General features: G+C 45.6%; 1 protein-coding gene across 2 annotated transcripts in view; it reads left to right on the top strand.

Annotated features, from left to right (window-relative positions):
- Window positions 1-20,986, top strand: part of GNAO1 (G protein subunit alpha o1) — a 142,576-nt gene that overhangs the window by 40,302 nt on the left and 81,288 nt on the right. For both annotated transcript variants that reach the window (XM_040075015.2, XM_040075016.2), the window contains exon 3: window positions 9,361-9,502. In XM_040075015.2, coding sequence (XP_039930949.1) covers window positions 9,361-9,502 — 142 coding nt within the window. The remainder of the gene's footprint in view (window positions 1-9,360; window positions 9,503-20,986) is intronic.

Genomic DNA, 20,986 nt, shown 5'->3' with positions numbered 1-20,986 from the left:
CCTTATGTAACATTACCAAGGAATTAATGAGAATTCTCTCATGTGGGTCATCACCAGCCCGGTGGATTTTTTTTTCCCTGAGGGATCTCATTGGTCTCAGGCAGAGCATGGACAAAGTAGATTGACTATGTAGTACATTGCATGGGATGAGACGATAAGTCACTTGGAGCAGAAACACTTTTTCCTTCACTGAATTATTATTTGGGAATGCACAATAAAGAATGCAGCTGTCAGCCTCCTCTGGTGCTATTTGAAACCCTTTTGGCTCCAAGGCCTTTTCCACAGAAAAATGCAATCTCATCTAATGCAAATGCTGCTGCAGGAATCTGTGTAGTCCAGCTGTCTTTTTTTAATCAAAAAAGTCCTGATCTAATTGTTTTTGACTTTGTTTCTTTGCTGTTCTTACTGAGCCAAGCAGGATGCATATTAAAACTAATTAGGTGCATGTAGGGTATTCAATATTTGATCTTAATATTAAAGGCCCCAGGAGAGGGCACATTATCAAAGCTAACCAGCTGCAAATTTTAGTAAAACCAAACTATGCCAGCGGCCTGACATTGCATAAAACCCAAGTCTGCAGCTCTCCCAGCTTTGTGCAGGACATGGGGGACAGGGGCAGCCTCTGCCTGCACTCTGCTTCCACCCTTTGCTTCCCATCTGGGCAGATCTGCTTTTCAGGAGCAGTGGAAACTGATTTGGAGCAGGAAAAAGAGGGTCTATGTATGGCTTCTGTATTAGCTAGTGTGATGGGTTTTTCTTCCCCTGACTATACCCCTATACTACCATCCCCTATCTGTGCTGTAGGGGAAGGGTCTGAGGTTTGGACTGGGGACTGAGCTGGGCACTGAATCTCTGCATTTCCATGCTGGGAGTCAGATCCTGAGCCTGTGTACATGAGTGTACCTTCCCCTGCTGGCCCATAGCCTGGCCCTCACCAAAACCAGCAGCTCCTGAGAAAGGAGGAGCTCATTTATGGTTGTTAATACTTGGGAGCAGGATAGTGCATCCAGGTGCCAGAACTCCTCTGGGGAGCAGTGGCCAACAATCTCTGCAGTAAAAAACTCCTTAGGTTGCCTCAGGTGGGTTAAAGCACTGGTATGGTTGACTGTGCACAATTAGGCTTGGTGTGGGCAATGCTTATTGTCACGGGTAAGCCATGGAGCAAGAGAAATTGCCTCAAGTTGGACATGGGGAGGTTTAGATTGGATATTCAAAGGAATGGAAGAGGCTGTCAAGCACTGGAACAGGCTGCCCAGGGATGGTGACTGTCACTTCCCTGGGCAGCCTGCATTTATAAGATGTGTAGATGTAGATATGACACTTAGGAACCTGGTTAATTGGTGGAGTTGGCAGTACTAGGTAAGAGTTGGATTTGATGATCTTTGAGGTATTTTCCAACCTAAACTATTCTATGATTTTCCTGACTTTTTAATGTTAAATTTTAAAGGATGTCTATGTCCCTGTTGTGCTGGGTAGAGTACTAGCACAGTATCTGGCTTTGTTCTGCCTGCCCAGCATTGCCTTCTTTTGAAGTATCAGAACTGTTGTCTTTCATTCATCAACACTAATTAATTACTTTCAGGATGCAGTAGACTGTTTACGCTCTTGAAATTGTTTTATACACGCACTTAAAATCTCAGCACACAAAATTTCACTCCACTGCTTCTTGTTGAAAATGTAAATGCTGGAACAATCCTCACACTGCTGAGGTGGGAATGTCATTGGTGCATCCCAAATGGGGGGTGCAAAAGCCAACCCAACACCCCAGTCCAGTGAAGGACACATAGCAGGAACCTCAGCATGCAGTCTAGGAAATCATCTCTCATCTCAGCTACAGCATTCAACTGAAGCAGAGATCACCCCTCAAGACAGCCCAAAGCCACAATTAGGCATTGATGTAGAACTCAATTAAAAAATAATAATAGTAATTAAAAGAAGACTAAGAGCTACTTCCAAACAGCCACAGGGCTGCAGGATCACAGCACCATGTTGGGAATGCTGTACATGTTTCTAGTTTAGGGCTATACTGGAAATGAAGAGTATTCTGCAAATATTTTATACACCTGAAAACAATCTGAAATCAAAGGTTTTGGGGAAGATGCAGTATCTGACTCTTGTATGTCTGGAAGCTAATCATTTTTGTCTCAATAGCCACTTGTCTACAGACAAAAACAAGATGGTAGCAATGTCAATTCTGAGCAGACACAAGAGAGTTTCTTATAACATCATCTTCAAGCTTTTTGGCCAGCAGTTAAGGTGCAGAAACACATGGCTGGCTTTAAAGAGATGCCGTGAAGGCATCAGGAGGACTTACAGGCATTAGGCACAAACTGAACTTCCTTAGAAGAGCAAGAGTGCTTCTGCCTTGTACAGGTCTGTGGAACTTCTGCGATTGATTTGAGTAAGCTCGGCCATTTCCAGGGCTGTAGATTTTGGCAGCATTTCAATCGCCTGATGGATTTGCTTATTTTTTAACGTGAACCATCTGGTTAGTTAGAATAATATCTTTGCATGCAAGAAATACTTTGGTGGTAAGAATTCAGTTTAGAGTGACCCAAAGGTATTTCCTCCAGAAAGGAGATTTTCCCCAGCTGGGTGTCTATCACAGGGCTTCATCAGTGTTTCTTGGAGCAGTGTTAAAAGTCCAGGTTGAAAAAATTATGTTTTTTAAAATGAGCTCCATTTGCAGTTTTTAGATGACCCTGACTAAGCAAGTTGTTTTTCTTTTTTTTTATGTAGACAAACAGTCATCTTAATTTTCATCTTGGAGAATTTCTTGTGGGAATAGGATGTACAACATGGCATTCTAGCGCAGCTGGGGGGAAGAAGAATGAGAATTTAGAGAGATTTGCACCCTGTCACGGAGGACTGAACTGTGCCTTTGCAGTCTTTGAACGCAAGGTCATGGGCATCTGCGTTGATTTAGTTTAACATAATCCAGGAGTTTTTAATCGCATTTCAGGCTATTAAATGAGTGAGAAGAGAATCACTGGAATTTAGCTTCATAACTCCCCTGTAAACAAAGTTTTTAACCTCATATCAAGATAAAAATAAATTTAAAGTAGCTGATTAGCAAGAGATTTTCCATCAGAATTTGATCATACTCCTCTCTACATATTAAAGTCAGGGTTTTGTGCTATTTTTCCCCATTTGCAAACGAAGATTGCAGAGTTTTCTTCAGAATTAGTTTTTTTTCTTTTGACTCAAGCTCTGCCCAGCCCCACCAGAATAAACAGCCTGATTCTGGGTAGGAGACAGGAAAGACGATTTTTGAAAGAAAAAGGGGGAAGAAGGGAGGGGATAAAAACCAGAAAAGTTTGCTGAGCAAAAATAGATTTTCCGATGTGTGTTTGTTCCAAGATTCCCCATCTAAAATCCACCTTGGATCAGTCTATACCATAAACGTGAATGTACTAATGGGACTCAACAGCCTGAGCAAAAATGTGGCCGAATTCTCTGTTGTCCCTGTAATGCCACCTCCTTTCCGCCATGGCCCAAGTCATCTCCTCCCTTTTACACAGCATTTTACAGCCACCAGCATCACCCCACACACACATTGTCCCACAGAGTCATGTGGGCTCGGAGCACTGTGCAGACCTGGGCTCTCCTGCGCTGGAAGGAGATGCTGCTGAGGAGCTCAGAGCCACCCAGGAGGGAACCTGCGGGTGCCACCCAGGGTGGTGCCGCTGCCAGCCCAAAATAGCTCGGTGCCCCAGAGCCTGAGAGCTGAAACTCATTGCCGAGGCACAGGGCTCTGTAGGAAAGCCGTGCAATGACCTTTAAATTCCTTAATTTGTCCAGGTGAAGGTGAGGGCCAGGTCTGCTTAGATAGGAACTGGACCGTTCGTTTGTAAGGTATTTGCTTGCGATACACTTTGAGTGTAATAATCTCCTGGTGATTTCTTGCCTGGTTTTATTCAAGCAAATCACTGTAATTGTAGGGATGTGCATTGATATGGGAAAACTTCATTCAGCTGGAAACATCTTGCTGATTGAAAGTAAATCATCTTAGGTAAAACAGAAACAGTATGGGTTTTATTTTCTCTGGTAGGCAATTGGAAGTTTAAAAGTATGTTTTTCCCAGCGATGAAGATAGTTTGAAGCCGCACAAATGTCTCTGAATTTTGCAGGAAATATTTCAGAGGCATTCACTTCAAGTTTTGGAGTGATGACAAAGGGCAGGAGATGAGATAGGGCTGTGACAGCTGGGGCACGAGAACCTGTATGTGAAGCTGTGAAAGGGATGAAGGATGCTGAGCACTGGAAGCAAGAGGGGCTGTCCACAAATCTCCGCTGCTGAGCATGCCATTCCCTCCTTCTGGCACAGAAAGGACAAGTTTAGTAAGACTAAATGCCTTCAGGTCAGCCATATTTAAGGAAATTCTTAGTACATTCTTACAGGCGCCATCTCAGAAATACAAACACTTCTCCTTGAGAGTTCTTGGAGGGCAGGTGAGGCACCAGAAGACAGGAAAAAATGTAAACATGGTGTCTCTCTCTAAATATAGAGGGAGAAAAGAGGAGAAGAATTATATACCAGTCAACTTCTAGAAGCTTTCAAGAGAATTGAACTATCAATCATATAATTTGCAACCACCTAGGAGATAAAAAGGGAGATGAGTGACATACAGCGTGGATTATACAAAACGGAGGCATGTTAAATTAGTCTCATTTGATTTCTCAGCAGAGGTAGTTGGTGCCATATCTAAATTCTGGGAAGGGTTTGTCAGAGTCCCATTGGATTTTTAAAAAGTGACCTGGAAAAATAGTGCAGATAAAACTACTACAGGTCTTACACAAAAATGGCTAAGTAGCACAACTCATTCCCAAAGTATGCAGCTATCAAGGCTTATGTTCAGAGTAGAGGACTCTGTCAGCCAGAACTCCACTGGGGCCTATGTCAGTTTCCTTCAAACTTTTCATCAGTGAAAAATGGATGAAAATACATCATTACTTACCCCTGACAGTGATATGGAGCTGGGAGAGCTGCTTCAGCACATCAGAGGATAAGCTTTTACAGCTTCAAATGATCTTGGCAGACTGGAGATGTGAGGACTGGGTCTAGTCTGGGGCACTGTGCCTCAAAAAAGAGGAGGAGGACCTGCTTGGAGAAGGTGTAGGCAAGTGTCAGTGTGTTGACTAAACCTGGCTCAGGTTGGAAGGGCTGGAAGGAAAGCACCAGAATAGCTTGGCTGGAACTGATGTGTGGGAATGATGATAACTGTAGCCTCCTCGAAGTTTTCAGGATGATGGACAAATATTTCCCTCAGGAGTGACCTGGGCAAACTGGCTCCTTGGTGGGATCAGCCCCCAGCTGATCTGCAGCCCTGCTGCACTGGAGCTGTGGTGGGCTTTGTTCCACAACTGCAGGGGCCGTGCGGGTCAGCAGGGACAGGCGGCAAAATCTCCCTGGCTTTGCCTTCTTAATGCATTCCTTGTGTAGTGAAAGGCTGAAGGCACGTAAGTGCTTTGTTGAACAGAAGCCAAAGCAAGCTGCTACGCAGAATGCACCCCCCGTTTCCAAGTACTTCATTTATTTTGTAATTAAGCAATAATTGCTGAGGCACTGGGCACTTCTTCGGGATAAACGACTTGCTGGGGGTCGGCAGAAGATCTGATCTGCGGTGGAACCATTTTCTCCAGCAAATACCTGCCTGTTACTGCCGTTCTGAAATGAGTACAGCACAACATGCCAACATATGGGTTTTGCTGTTAGCAGCTGAGGGATGGAGAGCAGGCATTAATGGGTACCTTAGGCAATCAGGTTGCTTCAGTTGTCTCTCACCATTCCATTCAGAGCACGGTGTTTTATTAGCCACTTGGTGAATGAAATGGCTTTTTAATTGCTCAGAATCACTTTTTAAAATTACAGCACTTTCTCCCCCCCTCCGCAGTCCCTGGGGATCCTCTTAAATTCCTTCTCTTCCTTTGCCCTGGTGAGAACCAGTTCTAGCATGGTAAAGATGAACCTGCCTGCAGCAGTTTCCTTTGTAATTCGGACACTGGGAAAAATACGTGCCATTTAGAAAACAGAGGATTCACAGTTTTCGTGCTGAAAACCCTCTGCTCTCATAATTTGCAGGTTGATTAAGGAGTAGCCCACCCTGTCTAAACTTGTAAAGACTTTACAGTCTTGGCATGCAGCTTGCTTCTCTTAGTTCCTACACCTGTATGTTTCCAATGGTCACAGCTCACTACAGCACACAAACCCCACTGCCTCTCACGTTCTGTGGCACCAGGAGCTGGCTCAAGCCATGTCCCATAGCAAGAGACCTCCCAGGAGTAGTGTTGAGGCTTTAAATGTCCTCTAGACAATAAAGCACAACAGCAGGCAAAATGAAAATGTATCCCAAACAGGTGAGTGGCAGCATGAATGTTTCCAAAGGACTGTGGAAAAAGCTGCTACAGGATTGGAGCCATCACATCACCAAGGCAAGCAAATGGAGAAATATTTGTGAAAAGCATATAGGACAATAAACCAGTTCACAGTGTCCTAGAAGGCTTTGGAACAGGAGTCAGAGGGGATTTGCTCACTCAAATATTAGGTAATGTGCTCACTGCATGATTGATTAATCCATAGGTACTTCCTACCGCAAAACTTCCAAACTGGCATCCACAGTGCTGCTTTCAGTCGCCATGGCTGCCTTCTAGAGAGATTCCACACAGGAACAATTGGGGTGGTTTTTTCTCTATGCTCTCTCTGACCCCTTTAACAGTACCAGTTTTACTTCTGTGTTTAAACGACGGCAGCGTTGTTGCCCAGCCACAGCGTGTTCACTGAGGGATCCCAGAGCCACTCTTTGTCCCTTAACTCTGTCCCTTGGGCACAAGGAGCCCTGTTACTCAGTAGGAAACTTGGTGGCTTGGAGTATTTAGAAGTGAAAATGTCAGGCACAACTTCATGGCACAAAGCTAAAAATTGTTTAAACTCTGAGGAAGACCAGAATCTCACCTCTTTCCCCATACAGCTCTTCAGCCCTCTTTTTGCCTTCTGAATTCCTGAGTTGATGCCTGTCAGTAAAAGCCAGAAACAAATCCAGCCCAAGCTGTGGACATCACTCCCATCTCCTCCAGCCTGACCAGCAGCTGGACCAAACAAATCTCAGCAGCATCTTCTTGAAGTCATTACACTGCCCCTTGTGCCTGTCCTCACCCTTTTCTTTTCCCTCTCTTATGTTTCCTTATCTTAGTTTCCCAAAACTCAGCATTTAATCTTGCTTGCCCCAAAATCCAGCCGTGAGCCAACCATCCAGAAAGAATTAATTATTCCTGGTGATGCTTTCACAAACTGCCTGCCTGCCTCCCATGGGTCCCCTGCTCTGCTGTGCTTCTTGCTGTCATGCTCAGAGCTGGAAGGAAGTGGTGCTGCCCAGTCTCTCTTGAATTCAAACAGAATTGACACAGTCCTTTTGCCTTCTGCTACCCATAACTCTTTGGGTTGACTCCTCATTTTGGCAAAGAACACATTTCCCAGAAGTTCAGCAACTTAGTCTGAATAACAGTAAATGATCCATGAGATCCAGTGCTGATACATGGCTCTGCTGCCCTGCCTCCTTCCCCATCACTCAAATGCTACTGTTCCAAACCTCACCACAATCACCAGATTCACAGAAAATAAAAGCTACAGAATACAAAATCTGCTCTTGCCCATTACTCCATCAAAATCAAAACAAACTATCAAAATTTTGGGGGCAAATTGGCAAGTCAGGATTTACTATGTCAGAAAGGTTTTCATCCACCCCTGTTCTCCTCAGCTTAGGTGAGGGGAACCAGCAGCCCCTGTGCTGTTTCCAGCACACCAGCCCCATTTGCCTTTGCTGGAGGGTATCCGAGCAGGGGGCTCTGCCCAGTTCCTCTGATCGGTAGCTTAAAAATTTCTTGGTTACCAACTGATTTGAATTATTGTCTGTCTGAGGCAGTCTTTGCTTGTAGTCTTGTTTTTCCAGGACTCGGGGGTTGTTGAACAGCTCTCTGGAGCTCAGTGTTCAGTGTTGAGTAAGCAAAGGTTGTGGTGGGGACAGCAGAGAGTCAGTCACTTGTGTTAGAAAACCTTTCTGTGAGCTCCACATCAGGGGTAGGAGGTCTCTGTCTTGGTCAGCATGTTTCTACCAGCCTTGTTCTTCGTGTAGTCATCTGTTAAGAACTCTGGGCTGGCATCCAGCCCCGTTCTCCATCCCAACACTGTATCTATTGCAAGCTCACTAGAGCTAGTGCTCCCTCTCTCCCTGGGGATGCCAGCACTTGTTGGGACCTTTGATGGTGTGTGTCTGATCTAGAAAAAAACAGGAAACAAAAATCCTGTTACAGAAAGGGTGCTAGGTTTTATCAGAGACCAGATCTGTTACTGAAGGACCCTCTGTTGTCCGGTGACATCTGAGGATGAGCAAATAAGGATTTCATTTTTGCTAAGCAGATCGTCCTCTCTTCTGACATTTAAGAAATAATTTATGTCTTCACTGGGAAGAATTATTGTCAAACACAATTAGTTCTGCAAATCCTAGTTGTTTTTGGAGACACATCCAGACTTAGTTCTGGAGTTACCTAGAGATGAATAATTTACAGGGGCCATTCTGCTGACCTGAGCGAGGGACTGCAATAAGTTGCTCCATCAAATAGTTCCTTTGCAGAGTTTAATGGAGACCAATGCACAGAGCATCCAGCGTGCAGAGCTGGTAGGACTGTGGGTCACATTCCCATCTTACTTGGGGAAGGGATAGCATAACATGCCTTGAGGCAAAAAATATCTCAGCACTTATTCTAAAGGAGAGGAAGGAGTGGGGAGGAAGTGTGGAGGGTAAGTACTGTAAGTGCTTCAAAACTAAGACACTTCCCCCCTGTGTGCCTGAGTCCCTGTGTGTACAGGGGTATTTCAACTCTGGTTCCTTTTGTAAGGTACCCCAGGAGTTACTACTACCAAAAGGCAAGAACTAGAAGGTTTCTATCACTTGTTTCCGAGGTTAAGATTTGATCTCATGGTCATTTGTCCACATTGAGCATACTTCCATAGACCTTGACTGGGAAGGTAATGTAGGACCTGGAAGCCTCCCCCCTGTGACTGCTGAGCATGCAAACACGAGGTGCTCCAGGCTTCAGCATTTGCAGTTCATTTAGGAAGGAGGTACCATATGCACCAACTGTGCACAAAACCTTCTTGATAGAGAGCAAAAGGGATGCTAATTCCAGCTCTGGGCTCAGACACACTACTGGTGAACAACCAGAAAGGTTTAAAAAGAAATGCTGACTAAATTAAGCGAATCAAGCCAGCAGATGTGCTCTTCAGAAGAGCACAGCTGTCTTTTAAATATCTCTCCCACTGAAATTACATCCTCAAGAGTTTTTTGTCCTTTGCATTTTCTTCAGGATCATCCATGAGGACGGCTTCTCTGGAGAAGACGTGAAGCAGTACAAGCCAGTGGTCTACAGCAACACTATTCAGTCACTGGCAGCTATTGTCCGTGCCATGGATACCTTGGGCATTGAGTATGGCGATAAGGAACGACGGGTGAGTCAAAATCATCACTGCTTGGGTACAGACAGCTGAGCACCCAGAGACTCCAGACCATGAACAGGAGGCATTTGCACAATCTCAATAGCTTGGAGGGATAAGGAGGGAGGGGAGATTTACGTCACTGTTGTATGCCTCTTGCACGTGAATTTTGTACAACAGAGACACAATTGCATGTGATGCGCCGTTTGTACACTTGCCCTGGGGACCACTGTGTCACAAAAGCCACAATCTCTCATGCCCTGGCACTAGTCAGGCCAGGGAAGAAAATAACCTGTTGTCTAGGGACAGCCTAGACAGATCTACTGATAGATTTGAGGAAACAGTGAAAACATGTGTCCTGTCTCCTGTTTCCTGTGTGTGTGCTGGACACACAGGCTGCATGGACTGATGAATCAGGGAGAAGTCTTGCTGCCATTCAAAGCCCTTCCACCAGCCTGTTAATGTAGGAAAGCTTTTAGGATTAACTTGATTGGGGCTTGACTGGTTCTACTCACACATCCCCCATTTAAGTGTACTCAAACAGAGATTTCAATTGCAAACAAGGGGATGTATTACTTCAATGAGGTTGGTATGGACAGGCTCTTAGGCAGCAGCGTTGGCATCTGTCTTATCAGAACAGCTATGTGATGCTTGGCAGCCTTGTACCACACACCTAAGCCAGCCTGTCCTTTTACAGTTACTAGTCTGATTACTTTCACCAGCTCCCTATTTTTAAACAGTGGCTCCTCTGTGAGGTGCCCCTGCCAGCCTCTGCCTTGCCTTATTGCATTTCTGGCTCAGACCAAGCCCACACAGAGGAACTCAGAACCCTAGAGTGAAGTCAAAACCACCCTTTTTGCATGCTGCAATCCCAGAGAAGGTAAAACTACTTGATTTCACTGGAAATATAATAATTTCAAATTAAAGACCTGGTAAAGGTAAAGTCCTATATGCCGGTGAGTTTGTCATGACTATTTTTAGGTAGCTATCAAATGACAGATGTACAATATACTCCAAACTCCTTATCTGAGGGTTGATAATAAAAGCATTCACTAGAATGGATGCCAAAATCCTGCTGTGGTGTTACTGTATGAGGAGGCACCTTATTTCTCTCAGTCACAACGAGGTACTTTGATTTTTTTGCATCTAGGGATTTTCCTGTAGGAACTCTAAATCCTGGAGACATTTCCATCCCAAACGTGGAGATGATACCATAATGGAGTTCTTGTGAGCTTGCCGAGAACTAATGCTGATGGCTTTCAAACTGAATACATTAATCTGTTGATTACTCAGTGACTCAGCTCTCAGCAAGGCAACGTATCTCGCTCAGCTAAAACCTATGCCTGGGAAAACAGAAACAAGTCATTCTCCATGTCTGAGAAATAGTCTGTGGCAGACAGCTTTAAAATGTTTTTTTTTTTTTTTTTAACGCCTAAAATCCTAATTTGAGGAGGGAAAACTCATCACTGTTTTAGTGCCAGGCCTGGCACAGTACAGGGTGTGGAGGAGGAGAGCTGTTATCAGGACTGCCAGGAACGAGAGGTGGAGTACTGGGCTGAACAAAATGTTGTGTCCGTTCATATTCCCCTGGAAAAGATGCCAAATGTTCCTCGGGTTGTACAATAACTCAGGCTGGAGAGGAGCTCTGGAGGTGTTGAGCCCAACCCCTGCTCAGGTAGTCTGAGGTCAAACCAGGTTGCTCAGGGCTCTACTCAGTTGGGTCTGAAATCATTCAAGGCTGGAGACTGCACACCCTCTTTGGGCAACCTGCTCCACTGCTCCTACAGTCCTCATGATGAAAAAGTTTCTCCTTATGTCTAGCGTGAACCTCTGTTGTTTCAATTTATGCTTTATGGCAGTAGGGATCTTGTGTTATGCTTTGCAAAGTAAAAAGTAAGTTCAATTTAGTTCTCCCCAGCCTAGTTTCTCCTAAGATGTAGTTCTGGAAGAATTACTCCAGTCTTGCAATGGTGTCATGCTGACTGTGTGAGACAGGCCTGCCACAAACCACTATAAACCAAACCACTGTCTGGGAAGGTGATTCAGTGTATCTGTTCCCTTCATAGATGGCAGAAATATTTCTTCATCCAGTAGCAGACAAAGGGAAAGGAAACCAAGTCTCTCAGGTTGAGATCTTCCACTTGCTGCTTTCTCTTAGGCACAGAAAGTTGCTGGTGTTTAGTATGAAATTGTATTTATTTTAATCTTACAAAGAAGCACATGGCTTCTGCTGCCCTGCTTTTGTTATTAATGCACAGCTGCTATAAAGAGAGGCCATTAAACAGGCGATTTGTTGAGTATTATGCTATGTGGTTCATCCCTTTTCAGGCAAAGCTTTTCTAATTTTAAAAGTCATTCCTCAGCCAAGGGTTTCCAGTGCAAATCTTTTGGTGGGGGATTTTCCCCTACTCATCACTTAAGCCCCCAAGAGAAGGGGGCTCAGGAAGGGGAGCCAGGGCTGTGGCTGCTCCAGCCTGATTCAGCAGCAGGGAAGGAGAGGATTTGGGCCTGGGACAGTTTTCCCCCAGAGACCGCTTGGCTATTACTGCTTCCTCCATCCTACTTTCTGGGAGATGGATCTGCACCAGTATCCCTTCCAAATGGCACACTGACCACGTTCAAAATGAAAAAAACCCTCCCCTACTTAATAAATGCATGTTGTTGTTGAGAGAAAATAGCCAAATCCTCTCACTGTTCTCATTTTTTTCCTGGCCATAATTGTACCTCCAGTATTTAGTCTAATAGAAGTGAAAAGACTGGGAGAAGACTAAACCCCCTTGCTTTTGGCGGTCAAAGCGAGATCAGTGTAGGAAATAGAACCTATAAAGACAAAATAAATCACTAAAAGCATATGCTCCAGGTCTTGCTGACCCTCTCTGCTGATAAGTACTTGTCCCCAGGTTGGGAACAAAACAGTCTGCGTGTCAGATTTCACTTTTATGTGTGCTCCTTGTGCAGGGCAGCGGGTTTTCTCACAGCTTTGCCCAGCTCACAAAAGGTTCATGGCCTGTGGGCATCACCCAGGTCCTTGTTTTGTGTCCTTCAGCATGGGAGGCAGGAGTACATCCTGCCAGCTCACAGCACATTATCACTGCACACAGCATGGACGGGCAGGCTGAAACTCCCGAGAAGATGTGCAAATGTAAAGTCACAAATCCTACATCTCTTACAAGAGGGCTGGCAAAAAAGGAGCAGTCAGTGAGGAGACAGGAGCCAGCTGCAGGAGAGGTGGCATCTGTAGGTGTTGCTCATCTCCAGGGCCACCACTGCCCTAGGTCTGGATCCCTGACAAGCCAAGGGGTTGCACACAGGAAGAGAGGCAGAGGCTTAGTCTCACCTGCCTACTCGGGACTCTCCAGCTGGTCTGTAGGGCACTATTCAGTCCTTACCTTGATAATCAGATTAACAAGCAGGAAAGAGTCAGGCTGTAACATGTAGCCTGTGGATTAAATGGTCCTCTAAAGTGCAAATGTATTAATAAAACAAGCTCCTCACTGATTCCATTTCAGTGTACTCAGGCAGAGCAAATGGGAAATGGAGGTTTGAAACCAGGAATCTAGAAGTTAGTCCACGTGTTTGAAAAGGATCAAGCAGGAAGGGCAGGGTAAGGATGTGCTTCAGAAACACCAGCCAGAAGGAGCATAAAGTCTCTTCTTCTGTGGGTCAATGCTGACCCCAGAACCTGCTTGGAAATGCAGACTTGCAATCATTTCACTTAGGTAAAATGCCAGAGCTGCAGCCAGGCTGGGGGCCTGGGGGGTGTCTTCAGGTTGGATTGGCCCCAGGCTGCAATGAGCATCCTGCCCTGTGCAGACTGGTATGAAAGCAGCTGTAGATCATGCTCCTATTTCCATAAACCAGACAGAAACAGGTTGAAATTATTCAGAAAGTACTCAACAGAGAATGCAAATATCAGTTGCATGGCTCAGATCCAAGTGTGTGAGGCAAGAGGTCACAGGTTTAGCACTGGGAGTCTAGAAGTGGCAGGCAGTGGCCTTCACATCGAACTTTTTCCCAGTGTGAGTCTGGACATGTCTCTGCTTCAGCTACGAAAAGGAAAAACTAAAAAGCTGTAAAGTGTTAAAATATTTTGATTGAGACTTTTTTTCTTTCGGACTTTGTAGCAAAATGTGTCTGTGGTGACCTTCTGCTGTGTACAGTCTGCAGCTTCAGAACTGTGAGCCAATCAAAGGTGTGCTGGTACATTTTAAAATAATGGCTAGTAGTCTTAAAAAAAACCCTTCTGTAGTGTAATTGAACAGCCCACCCAGGGTGGCTGGCAAAGAGGTCCACATCAAATCTGCTTCTGAACAGAGAGGTGCCTGTAGAAACCTGGTGCCTCCAGCCCCTTCCCCTCTGCACATGCCAAAAGGGGATTTTAGGAGCTGCCCTCTTCCTCTCCTTGCTTGGCAGTGCCAGGAGCAAAGTCACAGCCGCTGCCACCTGCTGCCTTCCAGGCACTAAAGGGGAGCAGTGTTGGGAAGGATCTCTCTTTCATATGGTCTGTTCCTGTGTAACTGGCTTTTTGTACTTGTCAGCTCAAGATACTGTGCTGCTTCGTTGGAGTCAGGTATCTGTTTAGACCAGCTGGCTCCTACTGTGTGTCTCCAACCCAAGCTCTCTTAGAAATGTAAAAAGGCTGCTAATAACTTCAGGGAGGGCAGGGAAGGTTAATCAGGCACTGCTGTGCTGGTAGGAAGCTTCTGTTAGCTACCTGGGTGATCTAGGGGATAGACACAGGATTCCTGGGCTTGTGCTGCTTGACTGAGGATGCAGCCAGTCCTTGCTGATCTGCTGTTGTGAGTGATGGGAACTTAGGACTGCTTTGTAGAAGAGCAGGATGGAGTGGAAGAAAAGGGAAAATGAAATAATGATGTGGAACTAGACATGCCATTTTTTACCTGGTGTCAGTATTTGTCCAGATATCTAGCTGCAGAGAATGTCTACTTGCAATAGTCACAGCTCACATATAATCATATCTGCTGTACTGTATCAGACCCAGTACAAATATCCAAGTAACAGTCCAGGACAAATATTTCAGCCTGCCCTTCGTAAAGATGTGTCACTTTTCCATTAAGGCTGAAGCCATCTTGCTCACACACCTCCCTCTGGGTCCTTCCACAAGGTGAATTTCAGTTGCCATTATTCATGTTTCTGAGGGGTGGGGAACAAAGAAAGGGCAGGGCATTTCTTAAGAAGTGGGAAACATGAAACAGAGAGGAAAACACTTGTTATTGTCACAGCCTGCCTTGTTGCCACGGAGATGGCTGGCTCATTCAAGAAATGCTTGTGTTTGCCGGCCAAGATAGCCAATGCATTTGAAATCTTTGCTGCAAAATGAGGGTGTGAGAGAAGGAGGGAGACAACAAAAAACAAGGGAAAGCCCAGAGTAAGCTGTGCCTACATGGTCACAGTGCATGACCCACATGCCTCACAGCACCATCTCTGGAGTCTCTCTAACCAAAGAAGCAGCTTCTACGTTCCACTAATATATTTTCCTGCTTTGAAAACCCCTTGAGCCCCTGAAAATACAAGATCTTTCCTAATAAATGATAGCAGTAAATTAAGAGCAAAGTACAAAGACAGTTTATGATAGCATCTTGTGCCAGCTGAAAGAGTTTGGAATGGTCTGCTTCCATGCCTTTGCCTCCTAGGGAGAGACAAACTCTGTCATAACCAGAAGGGATCCCAGCCAAGCCAGCTGAGACCTGTGGCTGGACCTGGGAGACCTTGCTTTGCAGCAGCAGCAGTACAGCCTGGCTCTGTGCTCCTGCAGAGATGAAGTTGTGATCATCAAGTCTATAACATATTTTCACATGGCAAAAAAGATCCCCCAGAACCAGTGTCTGTTTTCTGTATGTAGGCTGCTAATAAAGATAGTGATTAGAAATGAGAAAAAGCTGCTGGAGTCATGGCTATAAACACATCACAGCCAGAAAATGTAGTAATAATAGTAGAAACAGCTGGATGCTCTAGGCAAGCAACTGAACCACATGGCCAGTGCTGCACCAGAGGCTGTACCAGTAACCTTTCTTTCAATCACTCACAAGAGCTCTAAAAACCCAAACGTCCCTAGGGTGGCCCAATGTACCAGCTTTAGTTAAAATTCCTAAAGAATGAAAAAGACCGCTTGAAATGGATCCAAAAGGAGGCAGGGGAGAGTGGGCGGCAGTCGCGTAGCACGTTGGAAACGCGTGTCGTGTGGAAGGCGGCTCGCTGGAAGGTGCCACCTTGCTGAGCGTTGATGTGCCAGCTTGGTGTTTTTCATGTTGGTTCTGTTTCAGGATGATATCCATGGTGTTGGCATGGCAACCCTCACTCTAAAGTAAACACTCTAAAGTAAACTTTTTGGGTTCTCCTGGCCACCGATGGTGAATGGGCAGCAGTCAGGGGACAGGGTGGAACAGAAGTTCACCTGGTCTTCCTGTCCCTCTGTGCAGTCAGAAATCTGTTCCTAAGAAACACACTTCTGGGGGAAAAAAGTATTGTGAAGCACTTCAACGTCATTTCTAAGGGAGCCAGATGAGAATAAGAGGTGTGGTCACACCTTAAAATGCCACCAGATCTGTTTCTTTGGTGAACACTTGGCATCAGCCAGGCACTGTAGGTTGGTGATACTTGCTGTCCATGCTGCCTTCCTAATTCTGAGATGAGTCTTGTAGCTAAATGTTCTACAAAAGCACTGACCAGGACAGATTCCATCAATTAAAACTAGCCTTTAATTTTCTTTTGATGAAAAGCAGAAGATAAAGAGATGTCTTAGGGAATCATTGATAAGAGAGAGACCACAGTCACCTCTTTCCAACTCCAGGTTCCAGACTGAGTCTAATTACATCTTTCACCACCTAAAGCAGGCTTTAAAGATGGTGACAGAGTATTCCCAGAGAGACACATGAGAGGACAAGACAGTGGTCACTGGTGCCAGGAGAAGGAATTAAAGTCAGAGATGAGCATGGGCTCATAGTGCTTTCCCTCTTCTCTCCGTGGTATCTGGTGAGATCAGGACAGTCTGTACTTGAAGGACTACCCATCCCTCTGTGTATTAGATGAGTTAAGTGATAAGAGAGGTCTGAGGATATTCGTGTATGGGACGATCAGTGAAAACAGAAAATACCCAAAAGGTAATTTTTAAATTACGGGTATTGTCTTTCTCTTCAGCCAACCACCAGCAGAAAAGCATCTCTGATGAGTTTTCCTGGCATTGTCTGCTCCCTGGGTGGTGGAAGATGCAGCCTCTTCAGGTGCAAATCCATCTTTAGAGATGTTAGTTTTTTCATGGTGCTTCTGCCGTCAACTGCCATTTCAGGCTTGATTTCTGAGGAATTAACAACCCTAGTCCTCCGAAGCATCCTTGAAAAGGTGCTTCTCCCCTAAAACTGTTCAACACCCCTGTTCACCTGTGAAAATGCAGACCCTGTGCCATAGGGAGGTTTTCCTCCTTCTTGTGTGTGCAAACTCTCTCTTTTCACCAGGAGAGGGATGTATTTTATCTCCGTAAGTTTTATGTGTTTGATACTGATTTTTTGAGTGATGCAGGGAATATTTTTAGTTTGAAAAGAAGGAAAAAAAACCCCAACCATCCCTGTTCCTTGGAAGAAGGGCTGCCTGCCTTCCCCTGTATTTGTTATACCTGAGATTTGTTATTCAAATGCAGCTGCAGTTAGGGCTGCCAGGGCCATGGTGTGGCAGGAAAGAGGCACAGAAGGGACTGTAACATTAGCAGTGACTTAATGAGAGCTGGAGTGCTGCTTTCCATTCCCACAAGATACTGATGGAAGAGGCTTCTCTGGGAGCCCCTGGAAGGCACCAGAGTGGGACAGCACAAAAGACAAAGTATTCAAAAATATTTGGCAGATGGAGCATAGCCCTGAGAAGGGGAAAACCTTGTTGCTTGAAAAGGGGCTTCCTGGCAGCTCCTGGGTCCAGGGTCAGGAGACAGCTGGCTGCACAGCCCATTCACTCCTTGTAGGTGGATGGCACAGCCAGGCCAAGGCAGATTCCATCTTATTGGAAGGGGCTCAGTGCAGCCACTCCCAACAGAGCAGGTGGCAGTGGCCTTGCCCTGGGAGGCATCTGGTACTGGTGAGCACAGGCGGATACTGTCTGTCCTTCACTAGAGTCCTTCTGTCCATAAAGGGGTTGAAGGGCTTCTAAGACAGGACCAAAAAACACTTCCAGGTATTTGATGAACTCGCAATGGAGGCACTGAAGTTAAACATTGGCATGGCAGAGGCTTCTAAGGTGCCTAAAGGTGTTTCTGACTGCGTGGGTGATCAGGCACTTGCTGAAGTCCTTCCAGAAAGTCACCACCGTGTTTGAGACTGAAGTTCAGGTTGCATCTGGCCGCAGCCTTGCACAGGCAGGATGCTGCCTTCAGGTATGATTGCAAGTCAGCTCTCCAAGCAGCAATTGCAGATAACTACTAACTACTCAGCACATTTCAAATACATGTCAGTTATTAAATAGATTGATTTCCATCTCTTCTGGGAAATGTTGGGGAGTACTGCTGAGTCATGCTGCTTACTCACCAGTTTTAGGAATGCCATTAAAAATATTTATTTTCCACATGCCTTCTATGATGTTCCTATTATTTGAATGTCTCCAGATGTAAAATGAAAACATTTGTATAGGGTATTCCTGTGCTTAAACAGATCTCTGATGCATAACTCACAAAAAGGCGTAAAACAAGGGATCTATCCCTTGGCTCTGTTGCATGATGCTTACTCAGGGATGGTGATGAGGGGTAGTCTTTGCTCCAGAATGGCAGGACAGGCAGGCTGGGCTTGACACAGCTTGGGATGGAGGAAGGAGAGTGTGAGCAGCTGCTTTGCTGTGCCCAAACACATGGGAGAGGAGAGGCACAGAACACGGAACATGTTCCTTGCTTACAGCACGTGTTCATAAACTCAGGATACCATATTCTGCCATGGTCTGCTCTGGGCACAGACCCCAAAACAATTCAGCCCCAAGGGACACAATGTCAGGTGCCCTCACAGGAGCACCAGGTCCAAGGGCACACTGAACCCGAGTCCTTGGCCACCTCGCGCTCTGTGAGAGCAGGTTTCACTGTCAGCATCAGCAGGGAGGTGTGTGAATGCCCTGCTGACAGCCCGCTCCCTTCACACCCTGAAATGAACCCAGACAAGGGAACACACTGCAGCAGAGGAGCCATTTCATGGCCTGTGGCTGTGAAGTCCCATCCTTCCAAAAGGGGAATTTTGCTGAGCTGGTGAGGCAAGGACACAGACCTCCCAGCTGATTGCTGCCCTGAAGGAAGATGAAATGTGCCGATGCTGTGCCCAAGCCCCACGGAACCCAAGGGGAACCCTGTCCCTCCTAAGTGAGCAGCTGCTTCTCGTAGGCTGGATCAGCCAGCTGGGAAGACGGCTGCCTTCCCTCACAGAGAGGCACAGTGGGATGGTGCCACCTCAGACGTGTCCCTTGCACTGCATCCATCATGGGGACAGCAGAATGTCTGCCATGCATGAAGGCTTTATTACCCGAATACAGGTTTTACTGAGGCTATTAATCAGTATTGTGTACCTTGGTAATAACTGATTAAAGATACCACAAGGGAACTCATTTAACAGCTACAATTACAGCTTTGACCTCAGCCTCGCCCACTGAGTCGGATGTGAGGGTGCCTGGCAGTGCAGCAGGGACCAGCCTCACTCGAGGCTGCAGGAGCTCAAAAATGCCATTCACCCAGATCAGAATTGCTGTGGCAGGTGACTGGGCAGGAGTTCTTGGTGTTTCATCGAAAGGAAGGAAAGAATCAAGCTCCATGTGAAGGTTAGAAACAACAACGTTTCAAGATCTGCTGTGAAACAGTATCATTTTGCACCTTGGCAATGTTTAGCCTTGTGGTCAAAGTCGGAGAGAAAATGTGGAGGAAAAAGGTGCAGGATACATGAATTAGCCTGTGTCTGATTTAGGGATTTTGATAGATAGTCACTGAGGGCCCCAGGACAGCTCATCCTTCCCGAGCAGAGACCCACATCTGCGTCACATCACCCCTGAATCGCTCCAGGCAGCACAGCACATCCCCTCCAAGTGTCAAAACCCACTCAGGAGCCAAAGAAAATCTCACCCACAGGCTTTGAACACATTTCCTCCTTTTTGCTGTGCTATTAGTTTTCCAGGGCTGTAGGAGTTTCTGGTTTGCAACACATTGTATCTGTGTTGACGGTGAAACTGTTGCTAGATACTTTTCCCTTACTAAGAAATAATTCCCCTAGCTTGGCTATGTATAATTAAGTCCTCATTTGCCTACAGATTGGTTTAAGACTAGATTAACTCCATTACTTAGAGGGGAATTACTCTTGATTTACACTGAGATCATGGGAATGGAGACTCAAGTGACACACAGGAGCAATTCTATAGTAAATACTCAGGGTAGCTACATGGTTGTCACCCACCTTTCTGTATTTGGAACCTCCCTGGGCAGTGTTTGTTCCTTTACATGAAGGGGGTAGTAAGTCAATCTTAGGTGCTGAATACACCTTTCAGATGTTCAGTTGGGTATTCAGGTTGTATGGTCATGTGTTGAATAAAACCAGTTACTCCTTAGTTAGTTTGACAGTAAAACTGGAGCAAGACTGTTCTCCAGAGAAATTGCTTCTGGTTTGACGAGGTTTTACCAGTAGAGATGGGAGGAGGCTGTACTGCACAGAGGAAAAGGAGCATCCAGCAACGAGAGAGGATGCAAACAGAATTACATCTCCAAAGTAACCTTTTACATGTTTGGGAAGGGAAAAGGGTCCCATCCTGCTCACTTCTAACTGCCAGCATCTGCTGTGCTCCAGAGGAAAAACATCATTGCCCAGTCCTCCTCAAGAAGGGCACAGCAGGACACAGCCATGCCCACTCCCTTTGGATCACAGCTCAGCCCTGCTCCCTCCCAAGTCTCTGTCTGTGCTATCAAAGCCAAGCAAAAGGAGGCAATGGCAGAGAAGTAGAGTTTTCTGAGTCCAGGAAAGTGTTTGGCTTGCCAGTTTTACTCTGGGGTTTTTTATTTTGTTTTGTTTTAATTGTGAGAGCTTTTAGTGCTGGTAGATGATATTACAGGCAATAAAAGATTTTTTTTCTGAGAAGACGTGCCAGTAGCCACCATCCAGTGAGTCTGAGTTAGTTCTGTAAAGTTACAAATTCATTTCTTCCAAGTGAGGAGCAGGTCTCACTTCTGTTTCTGCCTTCCGTGTCATCACATTTGTGGAATTTTTTTTTCTTTTCTGCAGGGCAGGTTTGCAACACAGCCTATCTGGAGGTGTGGTGTGACACTGGGGATGACAAAGACAGGGCAATTTTAGGCTAGTTTTTCCTCACCGCCTCACCAGCACCTTAACCAGCCTCACCAGCACCTTAAAAGGTCTCACAGCCATTTTTCTTCCAGCTTTTATTCTTTGTTATTACTGTTATTGGTCCTATAAGCTTTAGAAAGCTTTTCTCTTGCCAAGTTCCCCTGCCATGGGCACGTTTCTAACTGGTGATATCTGTGCC

The sequence above is a fragment of the Hirundo rustica genome, chromosome 11, assembly GCF_015227805.2.
Source record: "Hirundo rustica isolate bHirRus1 chromosome 11, bHirRus1.pri.v3, whole genome shotgun sequence".
NCBI classification, from domain to species: domain Eukaryota; kingdom Metazoa; phylum Chordata; class Aves; order Passeriformes; family Hirundinidae; genus Hirundo; species Hirundo rustica.
Note: the sequence above shows the minus strand (reverse complement) of the source record. Positions and strands in the feature narration are given on the sequence as shown.